This window comes from Xyrauchen texanus, chromosome 7, assembly GCF_025860055.1.
Source record: "Xyrauchen texanus isolate HMW12.3.18 chromosome 7, RBS_HiC_50CHRs, whole genome shotgun sequence".
In the NCBI taxonomy this organism is placed as follows: domain Eukaryota; kingdom Metazoa; phylum Chordata; class Actinopteri; order Cypriniformes; family Catostomidae; genus Xyrauchen; species Xyrauchen texanus.
In genome coordinates, this window is record NC_068282.1 from 38,430,684 (window position 1) to 38,452,477 (window position 21,794).

Here is a 21,794-nt window from a genome sequence, read left to right on the forward strand (position 1 = left end):
TTTTGGGGTAGTGAATAGTAGGCTTATTCTAGTTTTTTTTATTTAATAACAATAGAAGACAATCGTAAGTTCCCATCAGATAGCTATAGGTAAGCATGAATGTGTACAAAGTGAGGATGCTTGACGCGTCAACGCAGCAGAAGCGGAGATGCACTGCGCAATCGCACTGGTTTTGCTGAAGATGTGAGCTGCTTGGCCACCGCCTTTCATCCACCCGTGCTGCCACCTCTCGCCTTCTTACCAGTCCTCCCCACCCCTCAGCATCCCAACCGCGTTACCCTCCCTCAGTCTCCGATGCTGCATGAAAGATTTCTCTCTCTTCCCACGGGAAACGCGAAAAAAATCCAGTATTAATTGACGCTCGCTGTAAATTAACGCGCTAATGCCTTCAAATATGAATCATGCGTCTGATATTCCATCTGTGTCTGCTCGCTAGCATATTTATTTCCGTGCTGTCTTCAATCGCCTCAACCTTAACTGGTATGTATAATGCTCACCATGTGTGTCTTATTTTATTTTTGACAGCTTGATTTTCCATTTATATAATACAATGTATTTACTGGATGTGTATTATACGTTAGTACATTATTATTGCGATGTGTTTTTCCAACTCCTTTCGCTGCGGTAAGAAACACCTGCTTCTCTTATGATAAATACGCAGGTTCTATTTCTGGAGAGGGTGTCATATAGGCTTTGCTTGAGCAGCCTCCGTTACTTCTGTGTTTATATGTGCCAATCTATGCAGAGGGGGGTAAAAGCTTTTGAAGGCCTCTCTATGGGTTGACAGCACCATTAGTATGGTATTGGGAAGATGGTCACCAGCATCCGGATTCACTAAGGCGCGCTGAATCTTAATTCGATTACCATGAAAATAGATTGTTATGAGCTCACATAATGGCCGTCAAATGCATTTATATTTCGGATATCAGTTATCAAGATATGGCTGATGATAAAGTTGGATTTTTATTTATATATATATATAACTATATTTTGTCAATATCTCTTATTTCTCTGTTGCTATTACATACTATGTCTCTCCCTCTCAACCGTCTTATATGTGGGCTCAGATTTCAGTGTTTTAACTTATCTACTTGCCAAGTCTCCGTTCGATACACTGAGATCAGCATAAGCGCACGGGATCTGTGCGCAGTTTCTGTGCGCGCGCTCTCTCTCTCTGCAGCATCACAGGGCTGCAACTGCTGGCACAAGTTCATATATAATTGACGGGATCCCTCTCTGAAATGGAGACCGTAAAGCAGTAAACATTTATTCTGGTGCTGTTTCCCCTACCCTGCAGTTTCCAGCTCCGTGCAGTATGAGGATCTCAGGGATCAGCACGTGTCTGAGACCCCGCAAGAAGCGACAGCATCAGCAGCGCCGGACAGTTTCACGCGAAAATTGAGTGAGCACGAGGTCACAATCACCTATCCCTCGCGGCTCATCTACTACTTAAATGAGGAATTGGAAAGCGCGTGTCATGATCTGGACACTCGCGCGCGGTACCAAGCTGGCGATGGACAGGTGAGTCGCGAGTCTGTCTCTCTGGGGTCAAGGGTCAGTGCAGGAGAGGACCCCCTAACACTGCATATATTAGCCCTCACTAATGTGGCCCAATTTAGCTAATTGAGAGCATGTGAAAAATACATTGCCGTATTCTCTGAAAAAGAGGGAATTAGTAATATAACAGGACATGTTTCTTAATTTGATGAAATTGAAAATGAATATTGTTTTAAGGATTTTTAGATATTTTTACAGAAAAGCAATACAAAAAGTATCATCACGATTTTGCCCTTATATCATAGGCCTTATTAGAGAAACAAAAAGATGTAACCTAGATTTTCTTGATGCATTTTTTTTTTTATAAAATATGATTGTGCCTGGTAACAGGTTCATGTAAAATGGCTAGAAATAGCATTTTAGCTTAGCATAAAGCCAAACGTTCTCATGACAATTTACACAAGGTTTCTTTCAATTTCTGCTGCTCCAAACTTACTTTAAACATACTTTTCTGTCTGCGTGTATGAATGTAATACATCTTAAGTGTTTCACCACTGTTCAAACGCTCTTTGAATCACATCATTAATCTGTATAAATGTTTTCTAACTGAATAAGTCTAAATAGTAAATGCAACAAATTACAATAAAATGCAAAGTAATCTCTTCAGTAATCAAAATACTTTTTGAATGTAACTGTATTCTGATTAACAACCATTTAAATTATAACTGTAGTGGAATACAGTTACTTCACTACCCTCAACAGGGACTAACTGTACCAAACAGACATGGTGGGATCACTTTTTGCATACACCATTCTTTGTTCTGCCAATGCAGTATTTTTGCCATAAAACAGCACAGCTGTGTGATTTATGTTTGCGTGTTGCTCTAGAGAAAATGCATTATCTATAGATTCTATCATAGAGATTTGCTAGTTGTGAAAGTGACTTAACTTGTCTGCAATACACACATTTCACATAAAAAAATGTCTGAGTAGCACATTTAACAGATCTAGCTTTGGAGACTTGATTTGTATGTCAACATATGGTTTTTTTTTTGTGAAGTGTTTATAAGCCCCTGTTTATCTCCCTTGACTATAGGAAGTCCACCTTGCCCAAGCAAGTTTCCAGCTCGAAGCCTTTGGCTCCACATTCACTTTGGACCTTACTTTGAACAAGTAAGTTAGAGAGTGAGACCAGGATCGCCATTGAGGTGATGTGGATCCTACAGGTCCGGAGGTCCCACAGCTAGAACATTTGATACAGAAGATAGTGGTTTTTTTCCCTAGGACACAGAGGTGCACATAGTGCTTGATTCAATGGATAATTAATAAGAGATTGCTCCTCTGAATAATCTCACCCTTTTATTTTAGTGATCTGTTGTCTTCAGACTACATGGAGATCCACTATGAAAAGGATAAGCCAGTTCTCTCCAGGGTAAGACACACTAGTATCAAACAGACCCCTAAAAATTGACCAAATCAGAATGTGTTGTTTTACTACTGATTAGCATTGATGGATGTGCATTTGTTTAGGGTGGGGAACACTGTTACTACCATGGCCATGTAAGAGGAAAAGAGGAGTCCCGTGTAGCTCTATCCACCTGCAATGGGCTTCAGTAAGAAACCTTTATCTTTTGTGTGTGTGTGTGTGTGTGTGTGTGTGTGTGTGTGTGTGTGTGTGAGCGTGTATTTATCACTTTGTGGGGACCAAATGTCCCCATAAGGATAGTAAAACCCGAAATGTTTGACCTTGTGGGGACATTTTGTCGGTCCCCATGAGGAAAACAGCTTATAAATCATACTAAATTATGTTTTTTGAAAATGTAAAAATGCAGAAAGTTTTCTGTGAGGGTTAGGTTTAGGGGTAGGGTTAGGTTTAGGGGATAGAATATAAAGTTTGTACAGTATAAAAACCATTATGTCTATGGAAAGTCCCCATAAAACATGGAAACACAACATGAGTGTGTGTGTGTGTGTGTGTGTGTGTGTGTGTGTGTGTGAGTGTGTGTGTGAGAGAGATAAAGAGAGAGCAAGAGAGAAAGGAGATCAACTGTGAGGCCACATGGCAGTTGGTACACATGAAATGATTTGAATGGCATTATGTTAGTGTGTGGTTGAGTGTCAAAAGGGAAAGAGCAAACATGTTTGTTAGCTTATAAAAGCATAGATTTCTTGTCTCTGTCAGCAGGACTGGGCAGGGTAACGCCATATACCGTGCAATGGTAGAAATGTGTCAGTGTATTTGTACTCTGGTTGCAGGTTGCAGGTTGGATTTAAATAAGCAGATCCTTAAGAGCCTATGATTGGATCATTATTGTAGTGGTTAATATGTTTCAGCTGGAAACAATTATTTGATCTCTAACTGATGCAGTGTATAGCTTCTTATTTCTTAAACAACCATGTTGGAAGACGTATCCCGTGGTCATGGAAAAGATGTTACTGTGTTTCAGAAGGGGCAAATTATTGGCCTGCATCAAACAAAGAAAACAACAAGGAGATTTCTGACCACTGGAATTGGGCTAAGATCTGTCCAATGCATTATTAAAACTTGGAAGGATAGTGGTGAACTGTCAGCTTTACGGAACAAATGTGGTAAAAAAAAAAAATGATGAATGATCATGATCGGAGATCACTAAAACTCTTAGTGAAGTCACATCGTAAAAAATAAACAGTAGATCTCACTGCTATGTTTAATAGTGAAAGTAAGAGCATTTCCACAATCACACTGCGATGATAACTTGCATAATTGGGACTAAACGGCTGTGTGGCCTCAAGAATATATATAAGGCCACTTGTTTGTGAGGCAAATAGGAACAAACAACTTCAATTTGCTAAGGGAGCAAAAAGATTCAACTGTGGAGAAATGGAAAAAGGTAATGTGGTCTGATGAGTCAGAGTCTTATTTACCCTATTCCAAAGCAATGTGCACATAAGAAGGGAAGCGCATGAAGCGATACACCTGTCATCCATAGTGCCCACTGTACAAGCCTCTGGAGGAAGTGTTATGATTTAGGGTTGCTTCAGTTGGTCAGGTCTTGTCTCCGCAACGTTATGCAGCAATAAAATGAAGTCAGCTGGCTACCTGAATGTTCTGAATGACCAGGTTATCCCTTCAATGGATTTTCTCTTTCCTGACAAATTCCAGTATGACAATGCCAAGATTCATTGGGCTCAAATTGTGAAAGAGTGGTTCAGGGAGCAGGAGGAATCATTTTCATACATGAATTGGCCACCACAGAGTCCTGACCTTAACCCTGTTGAAAGTCTTTGGGCTGTGCTGGAGAAGACTTTACGGAGTGGTTTGACTCTCCTGTCATCAATACAAGATCTCAGCCAAAAAATTTGCAACTCTGGACAGAAATATATTTTGTGACGTTGCATAAGTTTGTCAAAACAATGCTACGATGAACAGCACCAATTCTCCTAGATACACCTGGTCACAGTTTTTCTTGGTTGTTGGCAGATAGGATGTTCCAAGCTTCTTGGAGAATTTCCCACAATTATTCTATCTATTTAGGCTGTCTCAATTGCTTCTGTCTCTTTATGTAATCTCAGACTGACCCGATGTTCAATGTGGGGCTTTGTGAGGGCCATGACATCTGTTGCAGGGCTCCCTGTTCTTCTATTCTAATCTTTTCTATTTGCAAAAGTAATGTTTGGGAGTCTAACATTTATATTTCTTATTGACACACTAAAGCTGAAGATATAAATAACCATCTTAAGACAAATGCTTTTGTGAAACATATTATGTGCCTTTTGACTTTTGCACAGTACTGTAGATATACAAATTACAATTAGTACCTTGACTTCCTTTCTATCGAGAAACTGGAGGAAAAAAACACATAGTACAACATAATTGGCACCCTAACACCTTCTGCTTTCTTAAACATTATGATATCTATTTACAGTATAATATACATTCAAAAGGTTTATTATTGGACAATTTATCTTTTAGCGATGACACAACAATGAAAATCACATGTTCTAAAGGCCTTTGTACAGAGGCGATGTGATAATGTGAAATGAAACACAGACAAATGGCCCTTTCACAATAAAAGCAAGGAGAAAGATCACAGTTAACACATTGGTGTTGCTATTCGACAAGCATTTTTACCGGCTGGTCTGCCCTCCACCAATCACAAATGAAAATAAGAACTACTGTGAAAAGTTTGAAAAATAATCATTAAATCACAATAGGAAAGACAAGCAAGCGATTTCTTGAACTAGCTGCAGTAGCGATGACCATTTTGTTGTTGATTTGCTCAACTAGAAAGAAATCATTTGAGACACTTCACAAACAATTTCAGTTTGGACAAGTGGACTGGCAGGATTATCATGTATACACCATTGTCTGAGGGGTGATTAGAAATAATCAAGTGTAAAAAATAATATTAATGGTTAAAACATGTTATCAATTGGAACAATACTGATTATATGCCACTTTCACAAATACTGTATGTATTTGTGCTATGTACATTTGTTTAAAATCACTTGAGTAATGCACTAACATAATGACTGTTAAAACAAATGTTTTAAATTGGAACAATTCTGATTTTATCTTAAGTCTGGTTTATACTGGACGCACCCGCTGTTCACGAGGGTTCGCATGTGACGTCATCGCAGCATTCGTCTGGCCTCCGCAAAGCTCAGTTCGATTGGTTATACGCATGACCATTTTTTTTACTTTTCGCCCACTGTGCTCACTACTTCAGTTGGATTGGACAAATTCGAGAAAAGGAGCAGGGCAGATTTGCCTGTGCTTTTGAGGCAGAGAAAATTACTGCAAATAATGATAAAAAGGACAATGTTTTCACTGTGAAATTACTTGTTGCAGCTCCTTAGTTGTTGTTGTGTAGACAAGCAACCCTATTTGTCCACTATTTTTCGTACACTGAATAAAAGGTCTAAATAATACACTAAGGTTTATTTAATTAAAATCGACTTGAATAGCTCTTGTTTACACTGTAAAAAATGTCTGCAATTTTAAGAGTAAAAAACAACTTTTTATTAACGTGTGTTTAAATGTAAAAGTCATAATTTTGACCAGACCATAAAATATAAAAATAGAGAGCTGCATGATGGTGCCAGGCAAAAGTATAAACAAGGCTTTATTTCATGTGTATCTGCTTTTGTTATACAGTAAATTTGCTCAAAACAGTACATGCTATGAATTAAACGTGAAGACATCTAAACGACATCTAAACCCAACTTCGGTCTGACCCATTATTCAATACTTTACTGTTAACAACATTAGAGCTGTTAACGTCTGTTTACGATAGCACAGCAATTACATTTACATCATTTTGTGGAGAAACCACCACGGTTTTAGTACACAAAAGTACACAGGGTGCACTGCAAATCACAGCAACTGTATTGATATTATTAAAATATGGCGAAGAAAAAAGTAAGATCTGTAAATTTGTTATTTTGATGCCTCAATACTGTATATATTATACAAAAGATATAAGAGAACATGCATAAGATTAAATGCAAAGGCAAAAACATCCAGCAATATGGAATACATTATGAAGACAAGAGGGAATGCAAGGCAGTGATGCAGCTATATCATTTACATGTTAAGAGAACCCATATAAAGAAAATGCATTTTTTTTAAGGCATATGATGCAAATGAAATACACATCCTCACTGTTGGTTCAGGATTTCTTCATTGTGTTACTTTAGCGTTTAATGTTGGTTGTCAAAACAGCTTTCTGTGCTTTAGTGCCACCAGTTGTGCTGGGTTTGTTAACTGCAGTGGCTCCTGATATGTGATCAAGCTCGTATTTTATTTGTCAGAGAATTTCACACCAGGAGAAGGGAAAAAAAAATCGATACACTCACCATAAAATAAAAAAACGTGCTTTGTCGGCATGCGAATGTTCCCTCCAGGTGTGGCTTCATAGGAACCCATTGTTTCAATTAAAAATGTTAATCACAGCAAGAACATTTAGCAAATATGTGCAAAAAAAAATGCCACTAATGTGCACTTCAGCTCAAAATTCAACAACAGACACAGCGAAATAGGGTAAACAGCTCACCCTACAGGTGGCAGCAGAGTACTTGATGTCACATATCAGAGACCAATTAGGACACTGCTGTTCTAAAAAGGAGATAGACAGGAGTGAAAAAGAGAGAGAGACACCAAGAGCAACATAGCAACTGGGTGCATTAATATTGAATGTACAGTCACAGGTATAGGTTTGTATTTTACAACAGCTTTGAACGTGACTCATCCAAATCACAATTTAGAGTCAGAACCATACATTTTGCAATTAAATAAAACCATATTTTTAATTTAATTTACTGCAAAAATAACTATATTGTAATGTATATATTATAATATAACATATATCATGATATAAGACTTTGATTATACTGCCCACCTCTAACTCATTGTGGTTTTAGCATTCCTTATCCTTGTATCTGATTTTTGATTGACATCCCCTATGGACCATCCATCCTCCTTTAACTTCACCTCATTTCTTGTGTTTCACTCTTTCAGTGGGATCTTTGATGATGGTAATTTTACTTATATCATCGAACCTATGAAACAGACTCACACAGAGGTAAGATTACAATTTGCTTTGCAGTTTATAATATTTCCAGTTTTATTCTTCACACAACTTAGGCCTGTTTCACACTGCACACATAAGCAGCACTTAAGTGGTGTGTATTAGAGGTTGACCGATAGTGGGTTTTGCAGATACCAATAACTAAGGGTGGTGAAAAAGTCAGAATACGATTAATTGGCCTATAGTTTTTAACAGACACAGAGGCTACAAGATTCATTGTATTGTAAATACAATTCCTTATGTAGGTTATTGTTCAACCAAAATTCCAATAATAATCAGAAAAAAATTAAGAATTTTGTGCATAATGCAGGACGTTTAACTACAAACAAGCCTGAGACACTTAGGGGACTCTTATTTTGAAACGGAGGAGACTTGGGTCCTTTACAAGGCTCTATATTTAAATATTAACCAAATTAAGCTTATTTATTCATCTGGGGCCGGTTGCACTAGCTATACGTACGTTACAGCTTAGCCTAGTTGTGGCGTAAATGGGCACTAAATCACAATTTACGCATTACTAAATATTTGAGCATTGCACCATTAAACTTATATAAAAGTACATATACATATAAACTAAATATTTATGGAAGCCTCCGACCAGGAGTAACGGATGGAATAAAAAAGTAGACTCAATTAAAGACATCAATGAGCTCGTGTTTTGGTTGACAGGTCTTTTCAACAAAGATTATGGTAAATTGTCTGCACTTATATAGCGCTTTTATTTTAACCTTAGAGGTTACCAAAATGTTACACTGTGTCCCAATCACCCATTCACGCATTCACCAATGGTGGCAGAGCTGCCATGCAAGGCACTAGCCTGCCATTGGGAGCAACTTGGGGTTTAGTGTCTTGCCCAAGGATACTTCGGCATGTGGTCGTGTGGGCCAGAAATTGAACCGCCAACCCTGTGATTAGCGACCCGCTCTACCACCTGAGCCACAACCCGCTCTTATGGGAGAAAACATGTAAAAAAATGACTTCTTCAGCATGAAACCGATCTAATGGTGCATTTTCCCGTGTACTCTGCCCGGTCTCAAGTTTCAACATATACAAATTAGATATTAAAATGAATAAATGTCAGTTTTTCCAGCCGGTTGTATTAGTATATATTCATTTATTGTCCCTTATTCATTTTAGAAACAGTTATTGAATATTAATGTTTACATAAGGTAAATATATCATTAATGAATTCTTGTTTTATTAAGTATTGTATTTCAATGGGGATATTATTTATTACAGCTGACAGTTACGAGCAAACAAGAATTAAATAAACTCTAACTGAAGTTCACAGCTGTTTAACACTTCTGTGTTCAAAGTTGAAGGCTGTTTATTGGATCAATACAGGTAAACGTCTCAGGTTACGACTGTAACCCTAGTTCCCTGAGAAGGGAACGAGACGATGCGTCGCCCTGCCATACTTCCTGCATCCCTGCGATCGACTTTGCTTCGGCTCTAAAAGCTAACGCGAGTAACGCACCGGATGTGCTTATATCCTTTCCTGGTCATGACGTCACCCGCCCGTGGCGTTCATTCATTCCATTGGACTAGTTGACATACGTGCTTCAGGGGCGTTCACGCAAAGGCGTTCCCAAAGCGTCATCGACGCATCGTCTCGTTCCCTTCTCAGGGAACTAGGGTTACAGTCGTAACCTGAGACGTTCCCTTACGAGGGAACTCGCGATGCGTCGATGACGCTTTGGGAACGATAATACCCAATACGCCATAATTACAAAATGCCAGATGATAAAAACTGTCGGCAAATCAGTAAAAAGCACCTGGGATCCTGGGGCAGCTTCCAGGTCCAGGCTATAAAACCTCACAAAAGTTAGCGGCGAGGACCAACCTGCCGCATCAGAAACCTCCTGAAGGGAAACTCCTGATACGAGGGCTTTAGAGGCCGCCATACTTCGAGTAGAGTGAGCTCTGACCACCGAAGTGCACGGCTGGCCAGAGGACTCATATGCAAGCGAAATAGCCTCAGCTATCCACTTACTGATTAGATCTTCTCCACGGGGCAGCCCTGTGGACATAAGTGTCCAGTGCTCGCACTGAGATTCAGTTTTTCCTGGTCCGAAGATGTAAACGGAGGAGGACAGAATGCCTGCAGTACAACAACCACAGGCCTCAGCCTCAAGGTGCCACGAAGGAAACGAATAATCAGGGGGTCTCGACCCAAAGATGTCCTACCCACAGGGGCATGGAAAGCCGCAATGGCCGCCACGTAAACCTTTAAGGTAGAAGGACATGAACCTGATGTAAAACGATACTGGAGAAACTCAAGTACTGTGTTGACTGAACAGTTAACTGGATCTCGCTGATGCTGGTGACACCAAGACTTGAAAACTTTCCACTTAAGTGTATATAATTTCCTCGTGGCTGGAGCTCTGGAGCTAAGAATGGTCTCACCGACCTCAGTCGAGAGACCACTCTCTAAAAGTTGGGCCCCCTCAGAGGCCAAACCCATAGGTTTCAAATCTCCGGTTGGGGGTGAAATGTTGTGCCCCCTGCCTGAGACAGAAGGTCTCTCCTGACAGGTACCTCGAAAAAAGGGCCGTCGAGGAGATGAATTAGGTCCGCAAACCAAATTCGACTTGGCCAGCGTGGAGCTACTAATAATAGACTTACTCCGTCCTGGCGGACTCTCTCCAGAACTCCTGGGAGCAGAGCAACAGGCGGAAATGCGTACAGACGTGGCCTCGGCCACGTCTGTACCATAGCGTCCAACCCCAAGGGGGCTGGTTGCGTGAGGGAGAACCAAAGTGGACAGTGCGTCGTAAGCTGAGACGCAAACAGATCCACTTCTGCTTGGCCGTAAAATTCCCAAATGAGCTCCACCGCCTCGGGGTGGAGTCTCATTCCCCTGGCCTCAGCACCTGCCTCGACAGGGTGTCTGCTCCTATATTCTGGTACCCTGGGATATACACTGCCCTCAGGGAGAGTATTTTACCCAGGGACCACAAGAGGATCTGTTGCGCCAGTTTGCAGAGTGGACATGAGCACAGACCCCCCTGTCGATTTAAAAAAGAGACCACCGATGTGTTGTCTGTACGGACAAGCACATGATGGCCCCTCAGATCTGGGAGGAAATGTCTCAACGCATTGAAGACGGCCATCATCTCCAGGCAATTTATGTGCCAAGAGAGATGATGGTTCCTCCACAGACCCTGAGCTGAGCAGCCTTCCATTACTGCTCCCCAGCCGGTGAGAGAAGCGTCTGTCGAGATAGCAACTCGATGGCAAAGAGCTCCCAGCACCGGACCCTGGGACAGGAACCAATGTTTCCTCCATATAATCAAGGCGCGGATGCACCGCCGCGTGATCTTGATCATACGAAGTGGGTTCACCCTCGGGGAGAACCCTCTGGTCCTGAGCCACCACTGCAAAGGTCTCATGTACAGCAGGCCAAAGGGGATCACATTGGACGCTGCTGCCGTGAGGCCTAACAGTCTCTCGAACTGTTTCACAGTGCGTGACTGGCCTAGCTTCAACTCTTTTGTGGCTGTGATGATAGCAGCTACATGAACAGGCGATAGTGTGGCCCGCATCGTGACTGAATCCCATACCACACCAAGGAAAGTGGTTCTCTGTAATGGAGAAAGCACACTCTTCTTGGCATTGAGTCTCAACCCCAATTTCTTCATATGAGCGAGAACGACATCTCAATGCCGAACCGCTGACTGTTCTGATTCCGCCAGAATCAGCCAGTCGTCGATGTAGTTCAGAATGCGTATGCCCTGCAGCCTGAGCGGGGCCAGAGCTGCATCTACGCACTTCGTGAACGTGCGGGGTGACAGAGCTAGACCGTACTAAGGGCAACATTTAATTTATTAACAGCATGAGTTATCACCTCAATAAGCTCCTCATATGCTGGGGAGAGGGAGGCGAATCCTCTCCCCCTATTGTGTTAGTGTTTGTGTCACTCTCATAAACGCTCAGTAAATCCACCTCCTCAGAGCTAGAGCACCGAAGCATCGGGCTCTCTTCCTGGGCGGAAGAAGCCGCAGCGCGGGCTTCCGACACCGGCAAGAGAGCAATGGATCCCTCGGAGAGATCCATTTGCAAACCCCCAGTGAGCCTTTTTCCGAGCTGCCTCGACAGCCGCGGGTCCAGAACCCTGAGGTTCGCGAGCCTGTCCATCATCCTCAAATGCGGACAGACGGGAGCGGAGCATGCGGAGCGGCAGACGCTCACAATGGTGACAGTCAGCCCCCTCGAAAGCTGACATCGCATGCTCCACTCCCAAACAAACTAAACAAAGCTCATGTGTATCTCCACCCGTGATATAACGAGGGCAAGGAGAAGCACAGGCTTTAAATAGTTGTTTCGCCATAATATCAATATAAAGAGAGACAGACAACAATAAATAAGACAGACAGTTTGACACAGAGCGCTTTGCTGAGGCACAAAAGCTAACGCGAGTAACGCACCGGATGTGCTTATATCCTTTCCTGGTCATGACGTCACCCGCCCGTGGCGTTCATTCATTCCATTGGACTAGTTGACATACGTGCTTCAGGGGCGTTCACGCAAAGGCGTTCCCAAAGCGTCATCGACGCATCGCGAGTTCCCTCGTAAGGGAACTTCATATTATGCGACTATGCATTACTTTACAGAGAGCTAAACTAGTTATGTCTTGCCTTAAGAACAGGTGGTGCAACCAAATTAAGCACTGGCTTAGTTACAAACTAACTAGTAGTTACCAAGCCCTTAGTGTGAACTTTACGTCTCAAATTATGTGAGACCTTACGCATAGATGGTGCAGCCCTACCCAGATGAAGAGTTTTGTGTGTGTGTGTGTGTGTGTGTGTGTAGCTCACTCACGATAACCATTTTATAGTTTATGGTGTTAAAATGAAATGCCCAATGTTATAACCTAAAAATCACATTAATTTCTGTATGGAGCTTCAGCTCTGTCATGCAACAGAAACACGGTCATTTTCAAAGCACAACACTAGTCTGTAATTGTAGTCACACTATAGCAACGCTTGCATGCTGCTTTTGTGTGTGGTGTGAAACAGACCATAGTAACAAATTGTTTGCAAATGTCACTGTGCGTGGTTTGAACTTCAACATTTTAGGAAACAGAGGCTCGTCCCCACACTTTGCAACGCACATCATCACTCCATATGACCTCTGTCCCAGATGTCTGGGGTAAGTGTGCCATGGGCTTGTTAACAGTCCCAAAGATATGTGGCAAGATTATATCCACACACTTATCTCCATGGTTACCTTTGTGTCTTTTTCCCTCAGCTGCTGATGACCCAGTTGAAAAAGATGAAAAAGAAGAGGAGAAATTGATTTTTGCTAACATGCCTTGGCTGAAGAGAAGAAGGAAAAGAGCTGTAAGAAAATGCCTGTCAGCATTTTCCATGGGCTCCTCTGTTTCCATGGAAACATCTATAAATGCTACCTCATACTTCAACATGATTTATGTTGAGTTATATTTTGCTTGCTTGTTTTGTATGTGTTGTTTTTATTTGATTATTTTTTTCTGTGTTCTTAGATGCCACGTAACATTTTTGAGGAAATGAAGTATTTGGAAATAATGATTGTCGCTGACCACAACACGGTGGGTTTATACTCAACACATTATATTTAGCTATTCATTTAATCAAAGCACTGATATTAAACATTTTATTATAAAAACTTTCAACTAGAGGGCACTGAATAACAAATGTTTCCGTGCCTTTAACATAATACAGAAGTAAACTTGCTGTTAATTTTTTGTTGCTATTCTGACCTCTTGTTTTACAGTTTAAAAGGCATAAGAGTAAAAAGCATACCCGGAACTCGGCCAAATCAGTGGTCAACTTGGTAGACGCTGTATGTCCGCCTATTAATCGCTGCAAAATTGATCTTTTACTGTTTCATCTTGTTATTTTCTTGTTAACCTAAATTTCTAATAATTTTTCCTTTAGATTTTTAAGGAGCAGCTTAATACTCGGGTAGTTTTGGTTGGTGTTGAGATTTGGACAGACAGGGACCGGATTCCGCTACGTGTGAAGCCACTGGAAATGTTAAGAGATTTTTCAAAGTACCGACAACAAAACATCAACATAAATGCTGATGCTGTGCACCTTTTCACGTGAGTTCTCTGGAATTAATGATGGAAGTTGTAGTCTAGTGGTTAAGGATGTAAGATAATATCACAAAGGTTGCCTGTTCAGTCCCAAGTAGGGGTAACCTCAAAACTGGAGAGTTGTGTGCTGTGATCACCATCTTACAGAAAGGCTGTTTCTGCAGTTAGTAAATTGTAGGTGGTTGTCGAGAAGAGTGCTAAATTGCAAGACAAAGAGCAATTGTCTTTGTTGGATGCTGATTCGTGTTCCATGATACCATTGAATTCTGAATATTTGTGGGTCATTCTCAAGAGATTTGTGTGCTATGTCAGTGTCGTACTTCTGATTTAATTGATCGGATCCTGAACTCAGTGCCAAAAGAACCTTTAAAATGGAACATTTACTTGATTTGTTTTATTTATTTATTTTCATCAGAATATCAGCCGATTTGCATGTCCTAATTCATCACCATTATTTTATAATGGATTGTATTGAATAAAAAACATAGTTTTTTTTTTTTAAAACTAAATTGAGCTTTTAATGATATTAAAATGTAATGCTTTCACTGTCTTTAAAGAAGAATTTACATGCTTTATGCATTTTCCTTATGTATTTATCAAGATTTTCTGAGCTCAATAATCCAACTGTTATTTGTTATCAAATTAAATATTTTTAATGTAATTTTATTTCAATGCATACCGAAAGTTTAACTGAAATTATACAGTAAACAGTGTTGTACTTAAAAGTAGTAATCCACTATAAATGTTCTAATTATTTCTCTAAAAATGTTAATCATATTACATTACTAATGACTTGGATGAAAAGTAATCACATTACTAATTACTTTTAAGTTACTTTTTAAAAAAAAATTTCACTCAAATTCAAAATAATGTCTACATTTCTTCCTTGTTCATTGTTTTCACAGAATTCATACTGTAAGCACCTCACATTTCTACTTCTCAGTGACTCCTTACGAGGCCATAATTAATGTATTCTACATAAATTATATATTAGAAATAAGCATAACCTTTTAATGTACTTAAAAGTAATTATCAGGGTTTGCACACGTGCTGGAAAACCTGTAATTTTGCAATGCAGTTTTCCAGTCATGGAAAATGAGAAAAATACCTAAATGTCCTGTAAAATAATTATTTGTCCTGGAAAAGATTATATAAGAAGTATATAAAACTGTGCGGCAAACATGGTTTTTGTTACATGTACAAAAGCATGGTTACAATTGGGACTCGTTATAGGTGTTAAATACACAAATTTGTATAGTTTTTTCACTGCCAGCGGCCAAGAATGAAGACCTGTCACGTAAATTCTCTGCTCATCTGCTGTCATCTTTGCTTTGCGCCGACTAAATAGTTAAAGTGATTTTTTAATTCTAACTGCTGTTGTGTTAACTATAAAAACATTTGGGTTGTAAACCTTAGAAAATGGTAGACGGTCAGACTGATGTTTTTTTTTAATTAGTTCACAACCTGAGATGGTAGCGTGGGCTTTACACCTCGGGATGTTAATGCATTTTCTATAGTAAATGAATGATCTGAGTCTGCTTATACCGTGGTATCCACAAGTAGGTTCCTATGATTTCAGTGATGTGATTTCAGTAATGAAATCACTGAATCCAATCATAAAATAGACATTAGCTATAAAAGGCGGAATGTCTCTGAATTTGATTGCACAAATAATCAAATTAAAATAGGGATATGTCACAGTGTGATTATTCAACTGCAAAAGGCTGTGTATATAATCGTCATGTGCTGCGCACTTCAAAATGAATGTGTGTAATGAATTCAGAATAAATTCCAATAACCACAATATACATCATGTCCTCATTTGCTTTTTGCTTAAATGTTACACCCTTTGTGCACATAAAATGTCCTGCAAAATTGTGCCTTGAAAAGAGTGGGAACACTGATTAAATTAATTGAAAGTCATTAAAAGATATCTGATTACAAGAATTTAAAATGTAATGCATTACGCTACTTTTTAAACTAAATGTAATTAGATTACAGTAACTAATTACTTTGTAATTGGATTACACCTAACACTGACAATAAGTATATTAATCCCAAACTTGTTGACAGGGTTAAAATAATCTTGCACTTTAGAGTTTGTAATGATTGATAACTAGTTGTGCTAAAATGTAACCAAATAATTAGGATTTTGGGTAATACTTAAAAAGCTCTATTTGTTGGCCACTATCTAAATATTGGGAGGGACACATCTACATATGGTAGTTACAGCCCTGGGCCTGGATTCACTAAACATTCTAAAAAAGAAAATGCTTCTTAACTACCATATTATTCTTAATTTTTATCTTTAGGAAAAAGTTAAGAATATTTTTTATTTCCAAAAAAAAAACCTCTTAAGGACATAATTTTTTCTTAAGAAAATGTTTGTGGTAAAGATGCTGACTACCACCCCTGGTGTCATGAGTTCGAATCCAGGGCATGCTGAGTGACTCCAGCCAGGTCTCCCAAGCAACCAAATTGTCCCGGTTGCTAGGGAGGGTAGAGTCACATGGGTAACCTCCTTGTGGTCGCTATAATGTGGTTCGCTCTCGGTGGGGCACGTGGTGAGTTGTGCGTGGATGCCGCTAGTATATCGTGAAGCCTCCACACACGCTATGTCTCCATGGTAACATGCTCAACACGCCACGTGATAAGATACGTGGATTGACAGACTCAGACTTGGAGGCAACTGAGATTCGTCCTCCACCACCCGGATTGAGGCGAGTCACTACGCCAAAGTTTTGTGAATCCGGCCCCTGGTACTTTGGGATTGAGAAAATATGATTTCTTGAAGGTTCAGGAATAGAGAAATAGTTCACCCAAAAATTTTAATTCTCTCATCAGTTACTCACTCTCATGCCATCCCAGATGTGTATAACTTTGTTTCTTCTGCAGAACACAAACAAAGGGTTTTTGAAGAATATCTCAGCTCTGTAGGTCCACACAATGCAAGTGAATGGTGACCAGATCTTTTAAGATCCAAAAATCACATAAAGGCAGCATAATGTAATCCATACAACTCCAGTGGTTAAATCTATGTCTTCATAAGCGTTATGATAGCAGTGGATAAGAAGCAGATCGATATTTAAGTCCTTTTTTCTAGAAATCTCCACTTTCACATTCTTAAAGTAGAGATTTACAGTAACAATATATTTAAATATTTTTATATTTGTAGAATATTTCTCACCGAAAGTGATTACATCACTTCAGAAGACATATATTAAACCACTGGAGTTGTATGGATTACATTATGCTGCCTTTATGTGATTTTTGGAGCTTGAAATGTCTGGTCACCATTCACTTGCATAGATAGGACAGAGCTGAGATATTCTTCTAAAAATTGCAGTTTGTGTTCAGCAGAAGAAAGAAAGTCATACACATCTGGGATAGCATGAAAGTGAGTAAATGATGAGAGATTTTTGGGTGAACTATTCCTTTAAACTTTTTAAATGAAAAATAAATAATTAAACAAAATCCTGAACATTTTTGGCTCAAATTCCACTGTTTTCTAAGGAGAATTAATTATTTTGTTTTAGAATGCAGTTATTTATAGTAAGAGGTGATGTTGATAAAGATTTTTCACTGTTTGCAGGAATGTGACATTTCATTATGGTCGGAGCAGTGTTGCATATATTGGTGGTGTATGTTCCAAAGGTCGAGGAGTCGGTGTCAATGAGGTGAGCTTGAATCAGTTTACAGTAAAACCTTACGTTCAGCAATTGAGAGCTTTGAGAGCTTACCTAGAGTGTCATTTGCTGCTCTGTGTCTTTTTACTCTTTCAGTTTGGCAGCACATGGACAATGGCTGCCTCTCTCTCTCAGAGCTTAGCACAAAATCTGGGTATCCAGTGGGATCCTGTGATCAGGAGAAGTACGTATGTTTCACCTCCTGATGTCACACTACTTCATTAAAGTGATTGCAAAGTAGCATTGTGTTTTGAGTTTGTTCTAAACCCCTAAACCTACATTTTTCATTTCTGCAATTAATTCAGCCCAAACCACAGTTTTATCTATTTTTGTTTTTTGCACAGTTTATACTTTTAAAAGAAATTTATGATTAAAGTGTGAAAATCTCCCATTGACTTACAATACATTTACAGTGAAAATCATAATAATATTTGCATACTGAATTGTGATTGGTCTAGTGTTCTTTCCATATGTTATTTAACCGTTTGTATGTGTTGGTTCTTGTCAGCAGCCGACTGACAACAAAATACACGCAGAGTCATGACATCAATTAAGCAGCTTTAATGGGGCATTTCATTTACACAGAACCAAAGCCTAAAACGTCTGCTTACCCAAAACTTTGCTGCCTTGCAAACACTGGTACTGTATTTCCCATAAGATAAACAAAACTTGTTTATTTACTTGCTCACAGTAAGAGTTGAATTTACAGACTTTCTTACTCTTTCTTGTGTTCTCTCAGAGGAGTGCGGCTGCATGGATTCATGGGTGGGATGTATAATGGAAGACACTGGGTATCGCTAAACACACATGCATATACATTATCCTACAGGCTCTCCCAGCTACCTGCCGGGCAGTTTTAGCTCTTAGTTTATGCTCAGATTTCTTGATTTACATAGCTTTATTTCTTTCCTGTTTATTTGCTCTTTCACTGTAGAGTGCAACACCCACGCAGGTTTTCTAAATGCAGCATCACTGACTACAGAAACTTCCTTTTAAGAGGGGGTGCTTCATGTCTGTTCAACAAACCCAGCAAGGTAGGATGTATCAAACATGGCACGTTTACCCACATACACGTGCACACAACCCTTAAGGAATAGTTCAACCAAAAATTATAATTCTCTTCTTTTACTCACCCTTGTTCCATCTCAAACTCATATGACTTTTTTCTTCCGTAGAACACAAACAAAAATATTTTATTAGAGATATAATGTCTGTTGGTCCATACAATGCAATTGAATGGTCACCAAACTTTAAGCTCCTAAAAGGGCATAAAGGCAGCGTAAAAGTAATCCATATGACTCCAGTGGTTTAATCCATGTCTTCAGAAGCAATCCAGTCAGTTTTGGGTGAGAACAGACCAAAATCTAACTTTTTTTCACTATAAATCTTGACATCAGCAGTCTCCTTGGAGATCATGATTTCAAGCTTGATTACACTTCCCAGTGCCCTGCACATGCTTCAAGCGCTAGGAAGTGTAATCAAGCTTGAAATCATGATGTTGCCTAGAGACTGCAATGTACAGTGAAAAAGGAGTTACATTTTCATCTGTTCTCACCAATAATCGATGCCTTCAGAAGGCATGGATTATACTACTGGAGTCTTATGGATTTCTTCTATTCTGCCTTTATGTGCTTTTTGTGGCTTGAAAGTTTGGTCACCGTTCACTTGTTTGCGTTCCTTTAAAGATAGGTCAAACGAGTTTAAGATGACATAAGGGTAAGGTAAATTATGAGAGAATAATCATTTTTGGGTAAACCATTCCTTTAAAAGCCATTCATTGTGAGGAACAGACCAATATTTTAGTCATTATTCACTGATAATGTTCACCTCCAATGACCAGTCGTCACTGTAAATAGCTAAAATCTGCATTGGGCATGGTGCTGCATAAAACTTTTGCATATTTTGTTTGTTTGCAGCTTTTTGAGACTACAGAATGTGGGAATGGTTATGTGGAGGTGGGAGAGGAATGTGACTGTGGGGCCCGAACGGTGAGCACTTTTTAAAACCTTTAGTGCTACAAATAATAATAAGAAGTAACACAGGAAATACTTTTATAATAGGAATATAACAGCAGCAACATTCATTTTCCGACAATACAAGTCCTGTTTGTTAAACCTACTAAACTACTTTGTCTTTCTGTGTGTCATTATACAGGAATGCTATAAAGACTGTTGTAAAAAGTGTTCTTTATCTAATGGAGCTCACTGCAGTGACGGCCCCTGCTGCAACGGCACGTGCCTGGTGAGACACTTCAAATCTTTCCTCACCCAAAGATCATACATTTCTCTAATGTTTACTCAACTGAGTACCTTTCATACATTTACATTACATTGAATATGCATATCATAATTAATTACTGTAATATATGCATTAAAATGGAGAGATCAGTTGTTTCTCTCTGTTCCATGTCTCTCACCATTCCTGTCTCCCTGTCTCTCTCAGTTTTATCCTCGGGGATACAGCTGTCGATATGCCGTGAATGATTGTGACATATCAGAGACTTGTTCAGGAGACTCGGGACAGGTTTTGTTCTTTAACTTATTATCTCTCTTGTACAGTTAGAGAAACAAACTTCTTTCTTCAAACTTGTGATCAAAATGACTTTGATTATATCACTCCCTGTAATGTAATGTCAGAAAAATCAAACCATTATTTTAAAGCTAAAGTATGTAAATCCTGCACCACCAAACGGAACTGCAATAATAAACATTGTTTTCAAAACAGCTTTTTAAAAACGCCACCCATCTGTTGTTGATCAAACAAACAGGTAGTCCCACCCCCTTCAATTGGTCGAGTTAATGTTATTGTCTCTCTTTAGACAGGTTGCACAAAAGAGACACAGTGTTGACAGTTTTTCCAAGAAAATTAAAGGTACACTCAGTAATTTTATAGGATTTGTCATCTTGGACTTAAACTGATACCTCGCAGCGTGGCAGTTTTCAGTTAGAGATGCCATTATAGGCATTTACTGTTCACAGTCAGCCATGATTAATTTAATCCCTGAGTGAAAGTGTACAATAACAGGGCATTTACTGAGATTTAGAGAGGATTATTTGGCTGGTCATGTGATTCTAACATGAAAAATTACTATTAATGTATTTTTTAGTAAAACATATTTAATCAGGAAACAATGACATTTAACCAATGAATGGCTTTCTTATTGTTGTCTCTGCATATTAAGCTGGGATAGGAGAACTTATTTTAACAGAAAAAGTCACACCAGTACTTAAGCTTTAAAGAGAAAATGTCACAGAATAATGGGGTTGAACAGAAAGTGCAGAGATAGACATTTTTAGCATTTTCTCAATACATTTAAGAAAGTTTTTTTTTTCTTTTTAGAAATAACTTATTATGTGTGAAAGCAATATATTTTAATTTCAATAAAATCATATTTTAGGTAGATTTGTTTTATTTTATTTTTAGCCAGAGCCTAAAGTTTATTTTAATTTTTTTATATGGTTTATATCTTTAGTTGTTCCTCCATTATATCAGTGGTAAACCATGGGTACACAAATGGTAGCATCCTAAGAGTGAGCCATACCTCAGAATTGTGTCATCAGCGAGGGATCTTCACATTGGCCAAAAGGATGTAACAGTTGCAAGATGACAATTACTGTGATGATGATGTTTCACACAATACACCCCCAAACCTCACTATCAGCTAGTCATAACTGCCATAACAGAAGGCATGTTATTCACTAAATAACAGTCCGCCTGCAGTTTTGACACTTTTTATGAATTATAAAGAATTTTGAATATTAATTTAGAGAACTTACTTTGATAGTCTAGTTGTCTTACACTTAATTTTCATTAGCCATATTATATAACTATTTAAAAAAAATAAATGCCTCTATGGCCTTAACAAATGTAAGCTAAACTATATAAAGCACTATTCAAGGCACTATGCAAACTCTTAATGTATTTAGACTGTAGCTGCATCCGAATATCCAAACTTCCCTACTA

At 39.1% G+C, this 21,794-nt stretch overlaps 1 protein-coding gene across 3 annotated transcripts in view; it reads left to right on the top strand.

The window, feature by feature from the left end:
* Positions 1-196: 196 nt before the first annotated feature.
* The window catches only part of adam23a (ADAM metallopeptidase domain 23a), a 38,415-nt gene continuing 16,817 nt past the window's right edge, over positions 197-21,794 (top strand). For all 3 annotated transcript variants that reach the window (XR_007970979.1, XM_052130827.1, XM_052130826.1), the window contains exons 1-18: positions 197-480; positions 1,298-1,521; positions 2,594-2,670; positions 2,866-2,929; positions 3,028-3,110; positions 7,997-8,060; positions 13,145-13,217; positions 13,317-13,408; positions 13,570-13,635; positions 13,821-13,889; positions 13,985-14,151; positions 17,738-17,822; positions 17,928-18,015; positions 18,571-18,622; positions 18,766-18,865; positions 19,748-19,819; positions 19,986-20,072; positions 20,274-20,354. Coding sequence is in view for 2 of the 3 variants with exons in the window: in XM_052130827.1 (XP_051986787.1) it covers positions 402-480; positions 1,298-1,521; positions 2,594-2,670; positions 2,866-2,929; positions 3,028-3,110; positions 7,997-8,060; positions 13,145-13,217; positions 13,317-13,408; positions 13,570-13,635; positions 13,821-13,889; positions 13,985-14,151; positions 17,738-17,822; positions 17,928-18,015; positions 18,571-18,622; positions 18,766-18,865; positions 19,748-19,819; positions 19,986-20,072; positions 20,274-20,354 (1,623 nt within the window). In the remaining variant the exon portion in view is untranslated. The remainder of the gene's footprint in view (positions 481-1,297; positions 1,522-2,593; positions 2,671-2,865; positions 2,930-3,027; positions 3,111-7,996; positions 8,061-13,144; positions 13,218-13,316; positions 13,409-13,569; positions 13,636-13,820; positions 13,890-13,984; positions 14,152-17,737; positions 17,823-17,927; positions 18,016-18,570; positions 18,623-18,765; positions 18,866-19,747; positions 19,820-19,985; positions 20,073-20,273; positions 20,355-21,794) is intronic.